General features: G+C 31.8%; 2 protein-coding genes across 2 annotated transcripts; both read right to left on the minus strand.

The window, feature by feature from the left end:
- Positions 1-9,407: 9,407 nt before the first annotated feature.
- Positions 9,408-10,062, minus strand: LOC119687078 (FAD-linked sulfhydryl oxidase ALR-like). Its single transcript, XM_038101255.1, has 2 exons — positions 9,957-10,062; positions 9,408-9,896 (listed from the first exon to the last, which is right to left on the minus strand). Exon 2 carries the CDS (start codon positions 9,889-9,891, stop codon positions 9,418-9,420), a length of 474 nt encoding a protein of 157 aa, XP_037957183.1. The 5' UTR covers positions 9,892-9,896; positions 9,957-10,062; the 3' UTR covers positions 9,408-9,417.
- A 3,817-nt stretch (positions 10,063-13,879) lies between these two features.
- LOC119688465 (probable prefoldin subunit 5) lies at positions 13,880-14,720 on the minus strand. The gene is made up of 3 exons (XM_038103142.1): positions 14,535-14,720; positions 14,259-14,468; positions 13,880-14,038 (listed from the first exon to the last, which is right to left on the minus strand). Exons 1-3 carry the CDS (start codon positions 14,628-14,630, stop codon positions 13,880-13,882), a joined length of 465 nt encoding a protein of 154 aa, XP_037959070.1. The 5' UTR covers positions 14,631-14,720.
- Positions 14,721-16,444: the final 1,724 nt, after the last annotated feature.

Genomic DNA, 16,444 nt, shown 5'->3' on the forward strand with positions numbered 1-16,444 from the left:
TACATTTACTGTTTTTCCAAATATTTTAATTCTATATTTCAATTTAACAAAAATTTGATTGTACACATAAAACACAGCCTATGTAGGTATACTGAAAATAATCGGTACTGGTAACATTGTATGATATTGTAATAAATGACTTCTAACAAAGAACATGCTAAGGAGGGAAAACTTTTTCATTTTAAGCACATATATTTATTGGCTTAAGACACACTTGTGTAATTTATAAGGATCTGTGGATTAATAAATCTGAGGACAATTGTAGATTTATATACAAGAACGAGTTTGCCTGCGTGTGCGTAGGAAAAAAGCAAAATACTGTTTTTGATCAGTAATCGGAAATTTATTTAAATTGGTAATTATTTTGGTATTAAAAAAAATAGAAAATTACATATAGATTTTTTTAAATAAAAGTTCTATGTAAATGTAAGAGAATATTCCAAAAAAATAACAGAAAAGAAATATTGTGCATTTGTTGCTTTCATCAAATGTTCAACAGCATCAAAGTATGAGTAAAATTTCAATCCATTAAATACAGGTAACTGTGCGAAAACTGTTATAAAATTTTTTTTTCCATTTTCGCTTTAATTCAAGTTGTACATGAACCGTTAAAAAATGAAATTTTTTTGATTTAAATAATTTTATAGCTAGGTAAGATTTTGAGCTAGGTAAGACATTGAACTCCTGGAGTTCTGCCAAGCAACGTGCAGCCGTCAAAATAAAAATAAATAAATAAATATAAAGTAAATAATATAAAATATTGAAAAACGTTGCGTTGACTTCTGGCAATGTTATACAATATAATAGAAACCAAACAGACGATGCAAACCACATCTGACAATTATAGGTGTATTCAAGATTAAGGTACTGGGACGACTTTACACAGTTCAATCGAAATAACGTGAGTACTTCGTTTCACGTTTGTTGTTGGGGAATATTTTACAGACAAGCGACAAGTGTTTAACATATATCAAGATGCATATGGTGAGTTACAATTACTGGAAGACTTCAATCATTTGGACCTGACACTTGCTGATGCAGCATTTGGATCCACACCAAATGACACTCGCCAATAGTTCGCAGTTACATTGATTGCTTTTATTTAAATCAGTTATCGGCTTTGTGGAAAAGATACAAGAACTACGTGACGGGAGACATAAGTCAGCAAATAAGGCACAAAAACCAAGATCTGAACATTAATTTAATTGCAAGAATGTGTAATAAATCATTAATAAATCATAAATCAAATTATTTGGGCATATGTGTATATTAATATCAAGTTGGCCACTTTATTATTACATTATTCCATAGCCTGGTTACCCATCCGCGGGGTTAGCTAAAAGTGCCGAGCAGTCAGAAGTACGTGATAAGAACGTTAACTTATTTGCTTATATTGAGAACAATGAGCCGTTAATGACTGCTGACCAAAAAATATTTATGATCAAATTAGTTTGACAGTTGCTGCTCAACAAAATGGATTTTTTATCATGAGTGCATCATGCGCAACCGACAAGACACTTTTATTATACCGTATCCTTGCAATGATGCGTTGTCAACAGCAAATTGCTTTAGCCATTGCATATATAGGTATTGCTCGGATTTGCTACATTGTAGCTGAAGCTGCTATTAATCGGTTCATAATAATCTGAACGAAATGTGTAACATTGAAAAAAAGTGGTGTAGCTGCAGTGCTACAAAAGAGTTCTATCTTTATCAGCGATGAGGATACTATGGCTTATAAACAAACTCTGGAAACATTGCATAGAACTATGGAAGATTTGAATAGGAACGATTAATTATTTGATTTATGAAACCAATGGTACTAAAAAAAAATCAGACACAGAAGTGTTTAGAAGTATGCTAACTAAATCAATGATTTATTATAAAAGAATACATTTAAGTACTAAAAGTACTTATAGACATTTACTCAGGCTTTTGTTAAAGGCTCGAAAATGAAGGGCATTTATAAATATCTTTAACATTCATATATTTTTAAAGTGAAAGTCAAGACTGCAGCTGTGATAGGATTACTGCATATAGTGAATTGGATTATGGATTTTCAAATTTAAAGTATACGTTCCATTTTTGGAAATTACGTTTGTTTGTACAATCATATAAGATTCACATAAAATTTCATATTAATTTGAAAATGAAATAGATCAATTAATCGTACTAAACATTTTATGTATATTATTCAATACACATAAGTACACAATTAAATATTAAATATATATGTATACATACTCTTAAATCCCTAAATAAATACATGCTTAATATGAAAATACTGATATGCCCATACAAACTTACTTGTAATGCCAGCAATAAATCAAACGTAATAATTACAATATTTATGTCATAAAGTATTATATGTAAATATACCGATATATGATGCCAACAAGTCCTTCTTTTATAAAAAATGCTATATTTAACATTTCAACACCCACTTGATTATATCTTCCTCCTTTTTGAGCATCATCTGGACGATGTTGCCTATTTTTTTACAGTTAAACACGCTTAATGAAGTCATCAGCGCAAGTTGCTGTTTAAATATTTTTCTTTTAAGCACAAATTTACAAAGTATACAGTTAATTAAAAAAATGGTCAACATGTTAGCATATGCTGTATATATCCAAGGAAGTGTTTATAAGGAGAGTACCCAGCAGAAATATAAGAAGACCTATACAAAATTCAAATATTTGCGTATATTACAAACATATTATTAGTCTTTCAACTATCTATCTATATTAATAGATCTATACATATCTATAAACTTGAAGAAATAAAATAGCACAGTCGAATATAGTACATACTTAATTGATATGGAATTTTACATCAAAAGATAGAAATTAAACGGTTTAAAAGGAGACATGACGATCCAAAATTTTACGTGGATACCTGTCGTAAAGGGGTAACAGCACGATGCTTTTCACACACACATCGGAATATTACGCCGATGAACGCCCCATTAGAACTTCGAAAAATTCCACCGGTACCAGTTGAAGTTATGTGTTTGGCCATAACTTCCCCCTTTGGTGAGGAGCGATGCCTATCTAACACCTTTGATCTTTCGGTCACAGCACCCGGTTGGAAAATGCGACTCTATATCGAATGATTGCAAATGAATACAATCATTCAACCTGCTTATATTTGGGTTTTAACCACAACCACCATAAGACTTCTTTAAAGCAGTTAACCTTAATGGTCAGGCCTTAACCACCGTGGTACCGGATTCACACCTCCGGCCGGGTGTTATAAGTGAAATTCACTTATTACCAGTGACAGTGACCAGTGACAAACACTGTGGGATGATGCGCACAACGAACGGACAACAACTAAACACGGACATGTACATGGACAAGAAAAAACAACTATGGAACGGTCACCCCACCTCGTACACGTAATGCACTTGTAAGTGCACACATTCGCCTACTCTCACATGGTACATCAGTTAACTCACCAGGACACGACGACGGTTAAATACTGCACATGCAGTTATATAACGAGATATGGAGGCATCCTTCGGCATTAGTGGGACCAGCATACATTTCATTTTACATATACATTTAGCTTGTGAGAAAGATTAATTCTTGTTGGATTCTCCGCAACTTGACAATTGGGCAAAGGAAGTAACGTGCTGATTGGTGCAAAAAAATGCCGCAAAAATACGCCCGATGTAGATGAAAACACGTCAGCGACATCCAGCGACGTCAGTGACAAATCATGAATCTATTTCTAGAAGCCCGAAACAGAATAGCAATCCAGTATTTAGATCTTCCAAAGTAAGCGAAACCCAACAAAAGGTTTTTTCTCATGTTATCTCAATTTTTCCGCGTACACTTAATTTACAAAAAGTCTAAAGTAGCTTATGTTTAACAATGTCAAACTTTCGTTTAGAAATGTCACATGACACTGACAGCAATCTGTGTTGCCAATACTCAAAATATCAATAGTGACCCATTGGCAATACAAATTGGGTTCGGATCAAAATAATATATTTTGACAAACTGCAATTCCAGTCCAGAATTGGCATAAGTCATACGAATATACTGAAACAGAATTTCCCAGTCTCTGTTTCAAGTGACTGGGGTAGCGCAACCCCAATCTAGGGTTCGTCTTTCTTATACTTAGTAGGGAAGATTGGTCTTTGGACAAAATTGTCTCTGTAAACATGGTATATAAAAAATTCAATTAGATTGCCGATGTAAATATTGTGATCGTGATCAGCTAACCTGCCCATAAATCTCTGGCAGGCACTACCGCCGCACCCATAACGAATATACTGAAACAGAATTTCCCAGTCTCTGTTTCAACTGACTGGGGTAGCGCAACCCCGATCTAGGGTTCGTCTTTCTTATACTTAGTAGGGAAGATTGGTCTTTGGACAAAATTGTCTCTGTAAACATGGTATATAAAAAATTCAATTAGATTGCCGATGTAAATATTGTGATCGTGATCAGCTAACCTGCCCATAAATCTCTGGCAGGCACTACCGCCGCACCCATAACGATTTAGGACAGTATACAGCTCACATGGGCAGCTGAACGAGTTGACATATCGGGCAACTATAGTATGATCGATCATACCAATACAGTTACTCTGTTTCCTAACACTTATTTCTCAGATATTGGTATCCCACTTGCAACGGCTAAACTGGCAACCAAACAGAAACATTAAAACATAGCTGAACAAAATTGGACAGATTAACCCGGTTGTCAAAATCCAAGATTAACCTTGTCCAAAGTGAACGAAAAAAATTCTAGTCCGTTGCTTCAACTAAGGCGTACGGACTACGGTTTCGTTGCTAATTGGTCATTGTATGCTAAGAAGACATACTATAAAACTGGGTCCACCCCATAATGCCTTTTGTCATGATTGTGGCTCTGCAGATCAGAAAGAAATTATGCTCTAACTTATGTGTCAGTGTTCATGATTGGATAGGACAAGATCTAAAATCTTCAGGGCCTCAATACGGCTGAGCTGTCACTTTACAAAACTAGGGAATTAGTTAAGTTTTGAATTGTATTATTAGATTTTTTACCTGAACGGTGAGTCGTGTCTTTCGATTATGCTAGCACGCTGACCTCTAGGCTCCTAGCTCGTGGTGCTACAACGAACAATTATTTAAGCTCAAGTGGACTTTCGTAATGTCTTTATAAACTATAACTTAACTCCTTAACCTAATTTATCTCAAAATTATACTTTTCCCCAAAATTCCTGCTTTAGCTATTTTTACTAATTCTTTAATTAGTGCACAGGTAATCTCTTAAAGTTACCAATTTCAAGTTAACATCTAATGTAAATCGACATTCATTTAGATAAGTAGTTTCTTAAATCTTACATCGTCTTTCATTTATTAAGAGTGGACGGGGATATTTATTAACTTGGTTGTGACGGTAAATGATCTATTATAGCCAAATATCACCAAACATCCTGACCATTTTCCTTACTGGGTAAGCAGTGAATTACTGTATAATTGATAAAGAAACAATATAAAAGAAATAATTTTTAACATTTATATATGTATATATGTATATATGTATATATATAAATCTCTTTCATGTTTTCATGTGCGGTTCATCCTTGTACTCTCATACAAGTACGTATATATATTGCATTTCTGTGTACAAACATACGAGCACATATCTACCCGCATTAATTAAATCTGCAGCATGACTAACAGATTTTCTAGTAGCCAGTCTGCATCCTTTGAGCCAACAGACACCAGCAACACTAACCGAATATGTTGTCAATTCGCAGCTCTTGCAGTTAAGTGACACATTGTGCTGCTGCCACTGTTGACGGCAGCAATGCATTATCGGTGCCACTAATGCTACAACCGCTGCTGCTATTACTGCTATTGCTGCTGTTGCTGATGACGGTGTTGGTGTTGGTGTTGGTGTTGTTACTGTTGGCATTCTAACGTTGACAGCATTAAGCGCCATAAATGATGGATGGATATGCCGATGCACTGCTATATGCGACGTAGTCATGCTGTTGGCAGTGTTGGTTAAGTCGTTGCTGTTAGTCGTCAGAGTGTTGCTTCTGTTCTTTTTTTTTTGTTTTTTTTTTTTTGATTTTGTTACTTTCACTCCTGGTATTTGAATTTGTGTGCACACCCAAACAAATTTACTGCTACTTTTTGAAGGATGCAACAAAAAACAAAACAAAACATAATGTGGTGTGCATGGGAGTAAAATCCCTCGATAGTCGCAGGACAACACAGACAAGCGGCTGTGCAATTAATTGTTAGTGGGAGAGGGTTTTTGATCGAAGAGTTGCTGCTGTTACTTTATTATTTAACAAAATATTTTACTGCTTTAGCTCTTGATGTTGCTGTGCTGCCGCTTTCGCATTTGCTGGTGTTGCTAAACGTAGCTTGCAAGCAATTGCCAACGCTACTATGCGTATTTCCTTTGTGTGTCCGGGCTAAATGTTGCACGCCCTCAATGAGCAAGCATGGACATTTCATTACTTGCATTCGGCAATAATCAACTTGCAATAATGTGTGCATGCAAGGTGATATGCCCCGTAGGAAATTAATCTAACGCATATCGCTATTGTGTTCCTAATGAAAATTGATGCAATGGCCCTGGCATATTTGTGGATATTGGAACTGTTGTTCATTAAATTTTATGTGGTAACAATTGAGATTTAATGAATGTAACTATAATATTGTGCAACAGATTATCACTTACATAATGAATGGCTGTTAGTTACAGTTACATGGTCGATAAAAAGAGCTGCACCGAATTGAAAAGTTAAGCGCTGCTGCTTTAGAATATACTATAATTTATATATATGTTGTATATCCGCATATAACACCAGAGTGTTCAAATCACGGGGACTAAATCGCTTTCCCTCATTCCTAAAGCTCTTCTCCTACCCCGGGATTACGTTAGAACTGTTTCAGGCTAAGTAATTTTTGGACTTCAGTTAAGCTTAAGTTACCTATTTAACTTAAATCATACTTAATTCAACTTTTTAATTTAATTCATACATAAATCAAGACTGCAAAATCTGCACTAAATGAATAATGGTTTTTTTATATTCTTATACATTTATTTATTGCATCTTCTCTTACAATGAGACTAAAAATAAGTTTTAAAATAACGCGTAAGTGGAGACAGAATCCGTCGAGAGTGAGAGTGGCTGTTATGGTGATTAACTGGACGGATAGCTTTAAATATCTCGGCATCACGTTAAACAAACGATTCACATGGACTAAACGTGTTTAACTGAAAAGAATTAGCTGCGCCAAAATTCTTCATTACCTCCAACCGCTATTTACAAATGAAAATCTCAATACTAAGAACAGAAAACTGATATATAACCAAATAATTCGTCCGTCCCTTCTATATGGTTGTACAGCGTTAAGCAAAGCTTCAAACAGTACTATTCACCAGCTAGAAATTGCACAAAATCAGGCTCTAAGAAGACTTTTCAAAGTTCCATGGTACATTAGGACGAATGACATCCTCTGGGACAACAAGATTGATCCCATCAAAAAATTACATAAAGGATAGAGCCTAGAAATTATTTGCGAAATCTGACAGACTTACCAACACCGCGTTATCCAATCTCAGAATGGTTACAGGCTCCTCGGAGAGGTATGCAGATCTGAGGTCAATTATTGCTTAGTCTGATGAAGTGATAAACAATAATCTAGTGAAGGCGCAAAGAGGGGTTTTGAAAAAACCTCGCATTTAATAGAGAGTAAAAGTGCTCAGGTGCACTGACGCAACTAGTCTCAACATAATAATAACATAAAATAGATGAACTTTAGAACAGGAACCTAACTTAGATCAATGGGTTAAATTTCATTAGAGTGAATGTTAAGTGGTTTATTAAGTAGGCAGTTAAGATTTATCAGATTACTAAAAAGAAGATTGAAGTTTTTACTTGAAGTTATTGAATTTTAAGTTGAGGTGTATTTTCTGAAAAAAAATGATATATGGACATTATTGAGAAGTTGGTTATTTAAAATTCATCACACTTAGGTCTGTATTCAGAACAAACCCGGACCTCAACTTGTTGAATAGCAACTTTTAAAACAATGCTTAGGAACAATAATTAATTAGTTTTGATGTTAAGAGCAGTTTGTACGAGTAATAACTTGCTTTTTGTAGGCAAAAATAAAAGTAAATGAATAATAATAATAGCGTATTATTAATCACCTTGGTTTTGAATAATTTTTTATAAACCCTTTTTTGAATATAAAAATATCGGTATATCGGAAAAAATTTTTTTAAATGGATTCTAGCAACTGTGGGAAATTTTTTTTTCTTGTAGGGCGTAGGCCTCACAATGGAACATACTGATCTAAATAGTACGTGGATACTACAAAAATAATTATTTCAATATTTTGTAATTATACCTAACTGACCATTATTTTTAAATTCGGCATGAAGACGTAAACTCTTGTCTAAGAGAAAACTACTGGAACATAAAAGACTACAGCACTTACAGTATCATATACTTTTGATTGTACAATATTTATTTTACTTACTCTTATTTATTAACTTTTGGAAGATTGAACTTATTTTGACTACAAATTACAATATATTTTACTTTTATATATTATAATAATAGTAAATTTAAGCCCTTATGTTAGAGTGTTTAATATTTATTAACTTACAAATTAGTAAGATCATTCATTAGTAAGATCATAAGATCATGTTATTATGTTGAATAAACAAACTTACAAATCATAGATTCGTTATTGAAAATATATTATTTTGTTATAATGGACTATTCATTACATATACAACTTAGTTTACAATGGTACATTATTTTATAATTCAAAACATATATGTTGATATGTACATAATATATTTATAATATACATTTGCGTTGATCACATCATAAGTAACAATAATCCTACTACTCAACTATTTGTATTAATTAAGACAGGATCCATATCATCCACACAACGATTATTCTTATCGAGAAATATAAAGAGCGCTTCCTAAATATTTGCTACATATAATCAAAAACAACCTAAAGTGTTCCAAAAGTGTCGTACCAGGAATTCTTTTGAAACCACACCACACCTGTATGCGTGTGAAAGATGATCTAATGATTACAGCAAATACCAACGTAAGTAGATGTAAGTCCGAGATTGGAAATGAGCACATGGCTATATAACTTTCATAATGCCGTGAACATAAAATTAGGAATATCGCAATTAGATTGCAGTAAGGTGGTTGGGAGATGGATATATGGATGGGCTGTTGCTTTAAACATCATCTAAAGCAGCACAAACCACTCTTTACAAAAATGTGAGCATCACAAATGCATATATGCATATATATATAAACATATATACCGATATATATATATATTGAGATAAATAAGAAACTTATTTATATACGTAAATAATATTGAAACATATTTACAGTAAAGAAAAAAATGATGAATTTACTCCTGATCGCAGCTGCCATCCAACCAGCCATCCTTCCAACGCTCAGCGACCTTACTGCAATCATACTCTGGTTTACCCAACTTTTTATTCACCGCATTATGAAATATGCATAACCACATGTTCAAATCAAACCTTGAACTCACTTGGACTGGATTAGATTCCAGGTATTTGAGATAATCAGTACAGCATGTTACACACGGATACATGTGAGGTATAGCTTCGTAAAAATTCCTGGCCATACGCTTTTGAAAAGCAGTAGGTCGTTCTGGATAATATGCAGCGAATGAGTGCATAATACTCCATGCGGCTAACCCCATTTTTGCCTTATTCATGGGACAATCCTCCCGTAGGTTACGCGGTTCTTGAATTTGCTTTGGATCCTTATCCGGTATAGCTTGAGTACAAGTTCGCATTGCGTTATACATTGCGTTGTATATATTTTTGTTGGAAAGTTTTGCAAACTTAAACATTGTGACTAGAGTAAAAATTTATTTGCATTAATAAAAAAAATAATTTTTTTTGGTATTAAACTTACTTTTTACTTGCGCCTAATTATGTTAAACAAAAACTTAATTTAATATAATATCAATTTATGACAGGTTGGTTAGTTCTCTTCTTCAGAATTATTTCAAAGGGAAAATTTCAGTATTCCATTATCTGTGAAAATTGACTCAATTAGTAATAGATATATTTATGACATAATTTGTTAGGTTTTTATTTGATTGTATGTAGCCTGCTTTGTTGTACATATATTGAATAATCCAGTATATATAAAATTTTCAATATCTTCCACAGCAATTTACGTTAGCACAGTAGTGTATACCATATATACATTCAAATTCAATACAATTGTTTAATTCCAATATAGCAACCAGATTTTAGCACGTAAATGAGAATTCTGTTTTTTATAATTATATATATTAGAAATATTATCTTTTATAAAATAATATAATATATAATAATAATATAATAATATTACAATAATATGTATAATTTTATATAATATAATATTTATATTCCTGATAAAGTCTATTGTGATCGAAATAGCAGATCAACTGATAGTATTAATTTTGCAGAATAATTCTCTGAGGAATGAATTTCTTTATAATAGTAAATAGATATAATGGTAAATTAGATAATGGTAAATTCAATATTTTAAAAATAAAGTTATGATTTCAAGAAAAGAAACTTTGAGTAAAATTTAGCTATAAGTTATTTGTTTATATATGAACACTAAATAAGTAGCATATTATAGCTATAGCATGCCTGCGAAGAAAAGAAGGTATTGAGAGATTTCCATTATCTGATTTGTAATGCTATTTTAGTACTTTTAATACAAAACAGTTTAACGATAAGCATATCACTAGAATGCTATTCTTTTGTATTTTGTAAGCTGAATTGAGCTTGGATAGGGCTATATTAACTATTTATATATTTATAAAACATATATAAAAACAATTAGACTACATATGTTATAAACAGTACATATTTTGTTTTATTAAAGCGACGAACTGTAGCAGACAAGTCCTTATACCGCGCTGACAGTCCGAGATTCTTGGTGTCTTCAAACTTGTCTCTCAGTGTTTGACCTATATGAATGTATTTTTAAATATGTTCGATTTGTGAATTCAGGCACATCAAGCCTGCCTAATATTATGTTGAAGTTCTTAAACAAACAACTGTGAAAATAGGTATTATAGGTATATATTTTTACCTCCATTGACACACATTGCAGCTTCGTAGACTTTTCGGCCGTTGATAATTTAGGCTTTTTTTGTAGAATATTTGAGTGTTATTTCAGTATGTAATTTTACATGTTTATTACCCTTTCGACAATGTCTAGAAGTGTGTGTGTGTAAAGCAGACTGATATTGATTCTTTAATTATTAATAGTTTTTATAATCTATTATAATTAATTAATTATTATTAATAATTGATATTTTATCAGACAATAGTAATTTTTTGATGTTCGTTTCTGACGCCATATTTGGCATCATAGTTTCTGCACAAAATATATTTTAATTTTAGTGATTATATTTGCATTTAATAACAATAAAGTTTATGTCTTGAAACACAAGAATAAAACCAAAAGAACTCACTGTAAAGCGCTATCTTCCAAATGATGAAATTGAACAAGGCACGCTTCCGTACGTTGAATGCCAATCAAGAATATTCTTCAGTAGTCAAATGGATTATTTAAAAATTTTGATTAATTTTATATGTGACAACTTCCTGACATTTTTATTTGTATTAGTGTTGACACAATCCTGTATGATTGTCCAACGTGCGCCATAAAATTTGTCAGTCATGGATATACATGTAACTGGCATAGGTTAATGTAAAACCACAAATATTGAATGAACAAATATTAATAAAATATTTTTTTTTTACTAAAGATTAAGTTCGTTTCGATTTCTTTGTCTTCATATACACATAGAACATACATCTTTCAAAGTTTTCACCGCTCAAATTTTTAAGACCTCTGAGATATCAATATATCATGTCTAGATGCAAACAAAACATATTAAGAGCTGATTTTAGTTTTCAAAATGCAACTCGCACAATCTGGCTAAATAATTGCCGAGCAAAAATATTCCATGAGACAGTTTATTAATTGTGGCCAAATTTACATAAACTTTCAAAAAGCTATAGTATATGTCTATTATATAGATGACATGTTGCATATCTTGCACAAGGGCTCTCTGATATTACATACCATCTCAAATTACTAAGATTAACAATTAACAACTAACTCAATATTTAAGTGGGTTAATGCGTAAGTATTTTTTTAAGAACTTCTTTCGTTATTAATATAAAAGCACATACAAGTTAATTATTAAACGATAAAAGCTTTTTTTGGGTAAAAGATAAGCTCGAAAGCCTAGTCAGAGGGGTTTTTAACCCCCCTAAAAACACCTCTCGTCCGGACAGAATACTGCCTCAGGAACAACCGCTATATAATACATCAAAAGGCGTCTTTCAGCAAAAGCTTAAATTGTTAGTCTGGTCGTCACGTCAGTAACCGTTCACTTGTTTGTGTGACCCTCTTTTCTCACCATCGAAGTTGTTTTAAAGCTCTTAATTCTCTTGTCAATAATGAATTAGTCGAAATCGCCATCTCCCAGTTGTCAGCCAAAGTAATCATGAAAGGCACTAAGTTGGCGGTTGATACTGGTTCGCCTAACTCCAATTTCAGCTTCCAATTTCACTCTTAGATGTTCCAATTTGGACAAGCGAACAGCATATGTTCTGCGTTCTCTTCTAATTCAGGACAAGCAGGACATCAGGGATTCTATGCTAAGTAAAACCTTAACAGGTAGGCCTTAAAACCGACATTTGTGGTAATGCAAAGTAGTAGATTTAGATAGACGAGATGCTTCAGAAAATCACTCGGAACACCTTAACAATCTCGACATAACGTTGAAATCATGTAAGATTTTACTGAGTTCTTTCATGTTGAACTTTGTAATAAAAATAATTTAGCCACATTCCATTAAAAGGAAATTCAATACAGTCATTCAGATGCCCCGTAGAGATAACAGCCTTGAGGTACATTTACTCACAGTTCATTACAGATTAGGTAACTATGCTAGAATATTGAATCTTCCTTTTAATTATATTTGTCGCAGCTGTGAAAAATGACGATAAAAGCGACACCCATCTGCGTTGTTCTTGTCTGACACATGAGTGGAACTGCCTTAATACTTTTGCCAACTAAACTAACCACGATATATGTTACATATCATACTTGACAGACAGAGAAATACAAATTAAAAAAAAAAACTGAAATTTGACATGATAAAAATAGATCCCATAACAATAGAAATTACATGGTAGAAATATAGAAATCCCCAATATATAAAATTATCTAATTAAAAACGAGTTCTGATATATATTGTGCATTGTTCTTGAAAATAAAAGGTAAATATTTACATATATATGTACATATATTCTATATATATATACATATATTGAGATATCTCCTAGAATTTAATGCGTTATATCATTAATCGATTCAAATCAATGCCCAATTTTCGAAAACGAATTTTTGAGTTCCAATTGTTTGGTAAAGCATGATCAAGCAATCAGTACCGTAACGTATAACATATTGTATAGGGAACACCTATAGTACTATGTCAACTGGTAACTATATTGAATTTATAATTGTTAATCGTACTTGAGTTTCAAAGATACAAACATTTCTTAAAAATGTCACTTATTTAATATTAATAATTATTTCTGCAATCAATTTATTCTTGTATTTAATAATTAATTATTTTTTTATAATTACGTATAACATTACGCAGAATTCAGGAAATAATTGGAATATAACAATAGGCCATATATGCGTTACATTTTATGAGTAAGGTACTATCAAGAACATTATTCAATTTTATTAAATTTAGTAAAAAATTTTAATAATACAAGATGATATATGTAAAATACATATTATTGTATTTATGATTGATTTGAAGCTGCTTTCTTTTTCATTTCTAAAACCCCAACGATGGCATCGATAAACATAACCTTGTGTAGTCGCACCTTCTCCACTTTCTCTATTTGTTCCTGAACGTATGCGGTTCGTTTCTCCAAATACTCCTTGGACTCATCTAAGTTCTAAAATGTAAAAATATTTAAATAAATTGTCATATTAACAAAAGTTAATACATAATTAAGGTTAAAACTATTGCACTCACTGATCATTTATCTGACTTATTTTCGCAAATTTAAATGAATAAATAATTAAATGGTAGCAACTGATATAAATTTAGCCGAGGGCAACATTATCTCTCACTGTACGGTAAAAACTATTTAGACCAATGTGAAGTTTAATTACCTTTTCAATATAATATCCAGCACCAATATTTAATAGGACATTGTTTGGATCCTTAATGCGTCCGTTCACGTAAAGGCTACTTGTAAGCGGAACTAAGACTTCACGGTTTTCCCAATTGGGTTGGATTGCATCTAACGCTTCCTTAGATGCAACAAACTTTTCCTTGCAATCTTGAAGAGCTTGTTGCGACTCTTTTAGAACAGCACACTCCTATAAAAATAATAGTAAAATAAAAAGTGTTCCCACATCAATATGACATCTTGGTAATACACGCACTTGTTCAACTGTATGCTTCATTCCAAACAACTGGTCCAGACTCCATGTTGTTAAGTCCACTTGGACGAGTGCTTCATCTTCACTAGTCGATGCCATTGTTTAACTTTATTTTGACTCCAGAAACTACAGAACAGAATCTATCACTTCAAATGCTAAATATTCAATGTAAAGTCGGTAAAAGCTGCAATGCAATAAAAATTATTTGACATATGATTGAAGTGTTGCCACCTCTACTTTAAATTAATTTTTCATTAATGTTTGAATCAGACTGGATTCAGTTTTTCATAAAGAATTAAAATATATTTCCACATAATTATATTTAAACTAAATATTTTTGTTATATTTATTTGTGTTCATACCCAATAAATATTCTTTTAAAGATAAATGCTGGCGCGTTGTACACCAATCATAAGACTTGTTATTTCGACGATATTATGCATGTATTGTTTATATAAATACTGTATATAAAATTTTTCTAAAATTATTTGCATTTCTTTAATCAAAATGGAATTCAATTTTCTTATAGTAAAAAATATTTCATTAAATTACATAGTATTGGTTTTCTACATTACCTCGTGCCATCTTTCTGACAGCAGTACAATTTTATTTGCATACAATTTTTGTGTTTCATTGGTGAAAAACTGATTCAGATGGCTTTTAGCCTATTTATGGAAAGCAAGAATTTTACAGCCAAAAAAAAAAATTATTGTAAAAACGGGAAGAATTATTAATAAAAAGGTACCAGACCTGAAAAATATGGTGGGCTAGCAGTGTGTCCCATACAAACCGTCAAAGCTTTTGGTGAGTTACCGTACTTTTATGTATTCTGGTTTTATCGTAGTTGAGCATTAACCTTCTCAACTGTTCACTACTGCTATTTCTAATTAAGCGAGTCACTAGATTAGTCCCGAATCACTAATAATGCCTATGAATTGATTGATGTGTTGTTCGGCAGAAGCTTAAAAGAAACGATGGCTTTGAGGTCATTTAACTTAATTACTCTATGATATTTTGCGTTTAACATTTTTATAAATAATTCATCAAAAATGAAAAAGGTCACTATTGTTCAGAAGCAACCCACAAATATTATCGGAACAGTTTAAATTTCTGTCTGTAAAAAGCTGAGGAGCACAAACCTTAGCATATCAAATTTTATTAATTTAGTCACTCAACGATCTGAATAGTTATTATCTATCCGTTCGTATCAACTAATGCCTACATATTTACCAGTTTTTATTGATCTTCCAGAACGGGATGCATATTTATCATCGAAATGAAGCAAATTTGGCACTGGCATCCTATGAATGTTTTTTCTATACTCATCTTGTTGGTACACCGTTTTTTTCGTTTAGCTAAAATTTTAATTTGATATCTAGCAGCTTTCATTAAATTGTTCTTGAGCATATATTTTGTACTAGTATCTTATTATTTGAACATTATTTAGTGGAGAAAATATCCGAAATAATTTAATAATACATAAAATTATCATGCATAACAAACATCAGTTTTAAATGCACGTCTACATACAATTAATAAAGGAAAACGTGTCGAAATAACGTAAATAATATGAGGAACATTTCCATGAATTATTACTGAGATTTAAGACTATCTGTAAACTCATATTGAAAAGATTATTAATAAAATTTAATATATAATTGATGCAATTCATACTTTACCGACGACAAGTTTTTTTAATATAATATATGTATATAATATATACATATATATATATATATATATATATATATATAACACATACATATATTTATATACAAATATATATATATAAATAATAATATACATATATATGTATATATATAATATATATATTTATATTATATATATTATAATATTAATGTAACTTTTTATATATTACAAATTACAATCTATCAAACTAAAGGCTAGTGATG

Source organism: Teleopsis dalmanni, chromosome X, assembly GCF_002237135.1.
Source record: "Teleopsis dalmanni isolate 2A chromosome X, ASM223713v2, whole genome shotgun sequence".
NCBI classification, from domain to species: domain Eukaryota; kingdom Metazoa; phylum Arthropoda; class Insecta; order Diptera; family Diopsidae; genus Teleopsis; species Teleopsis dalmanni.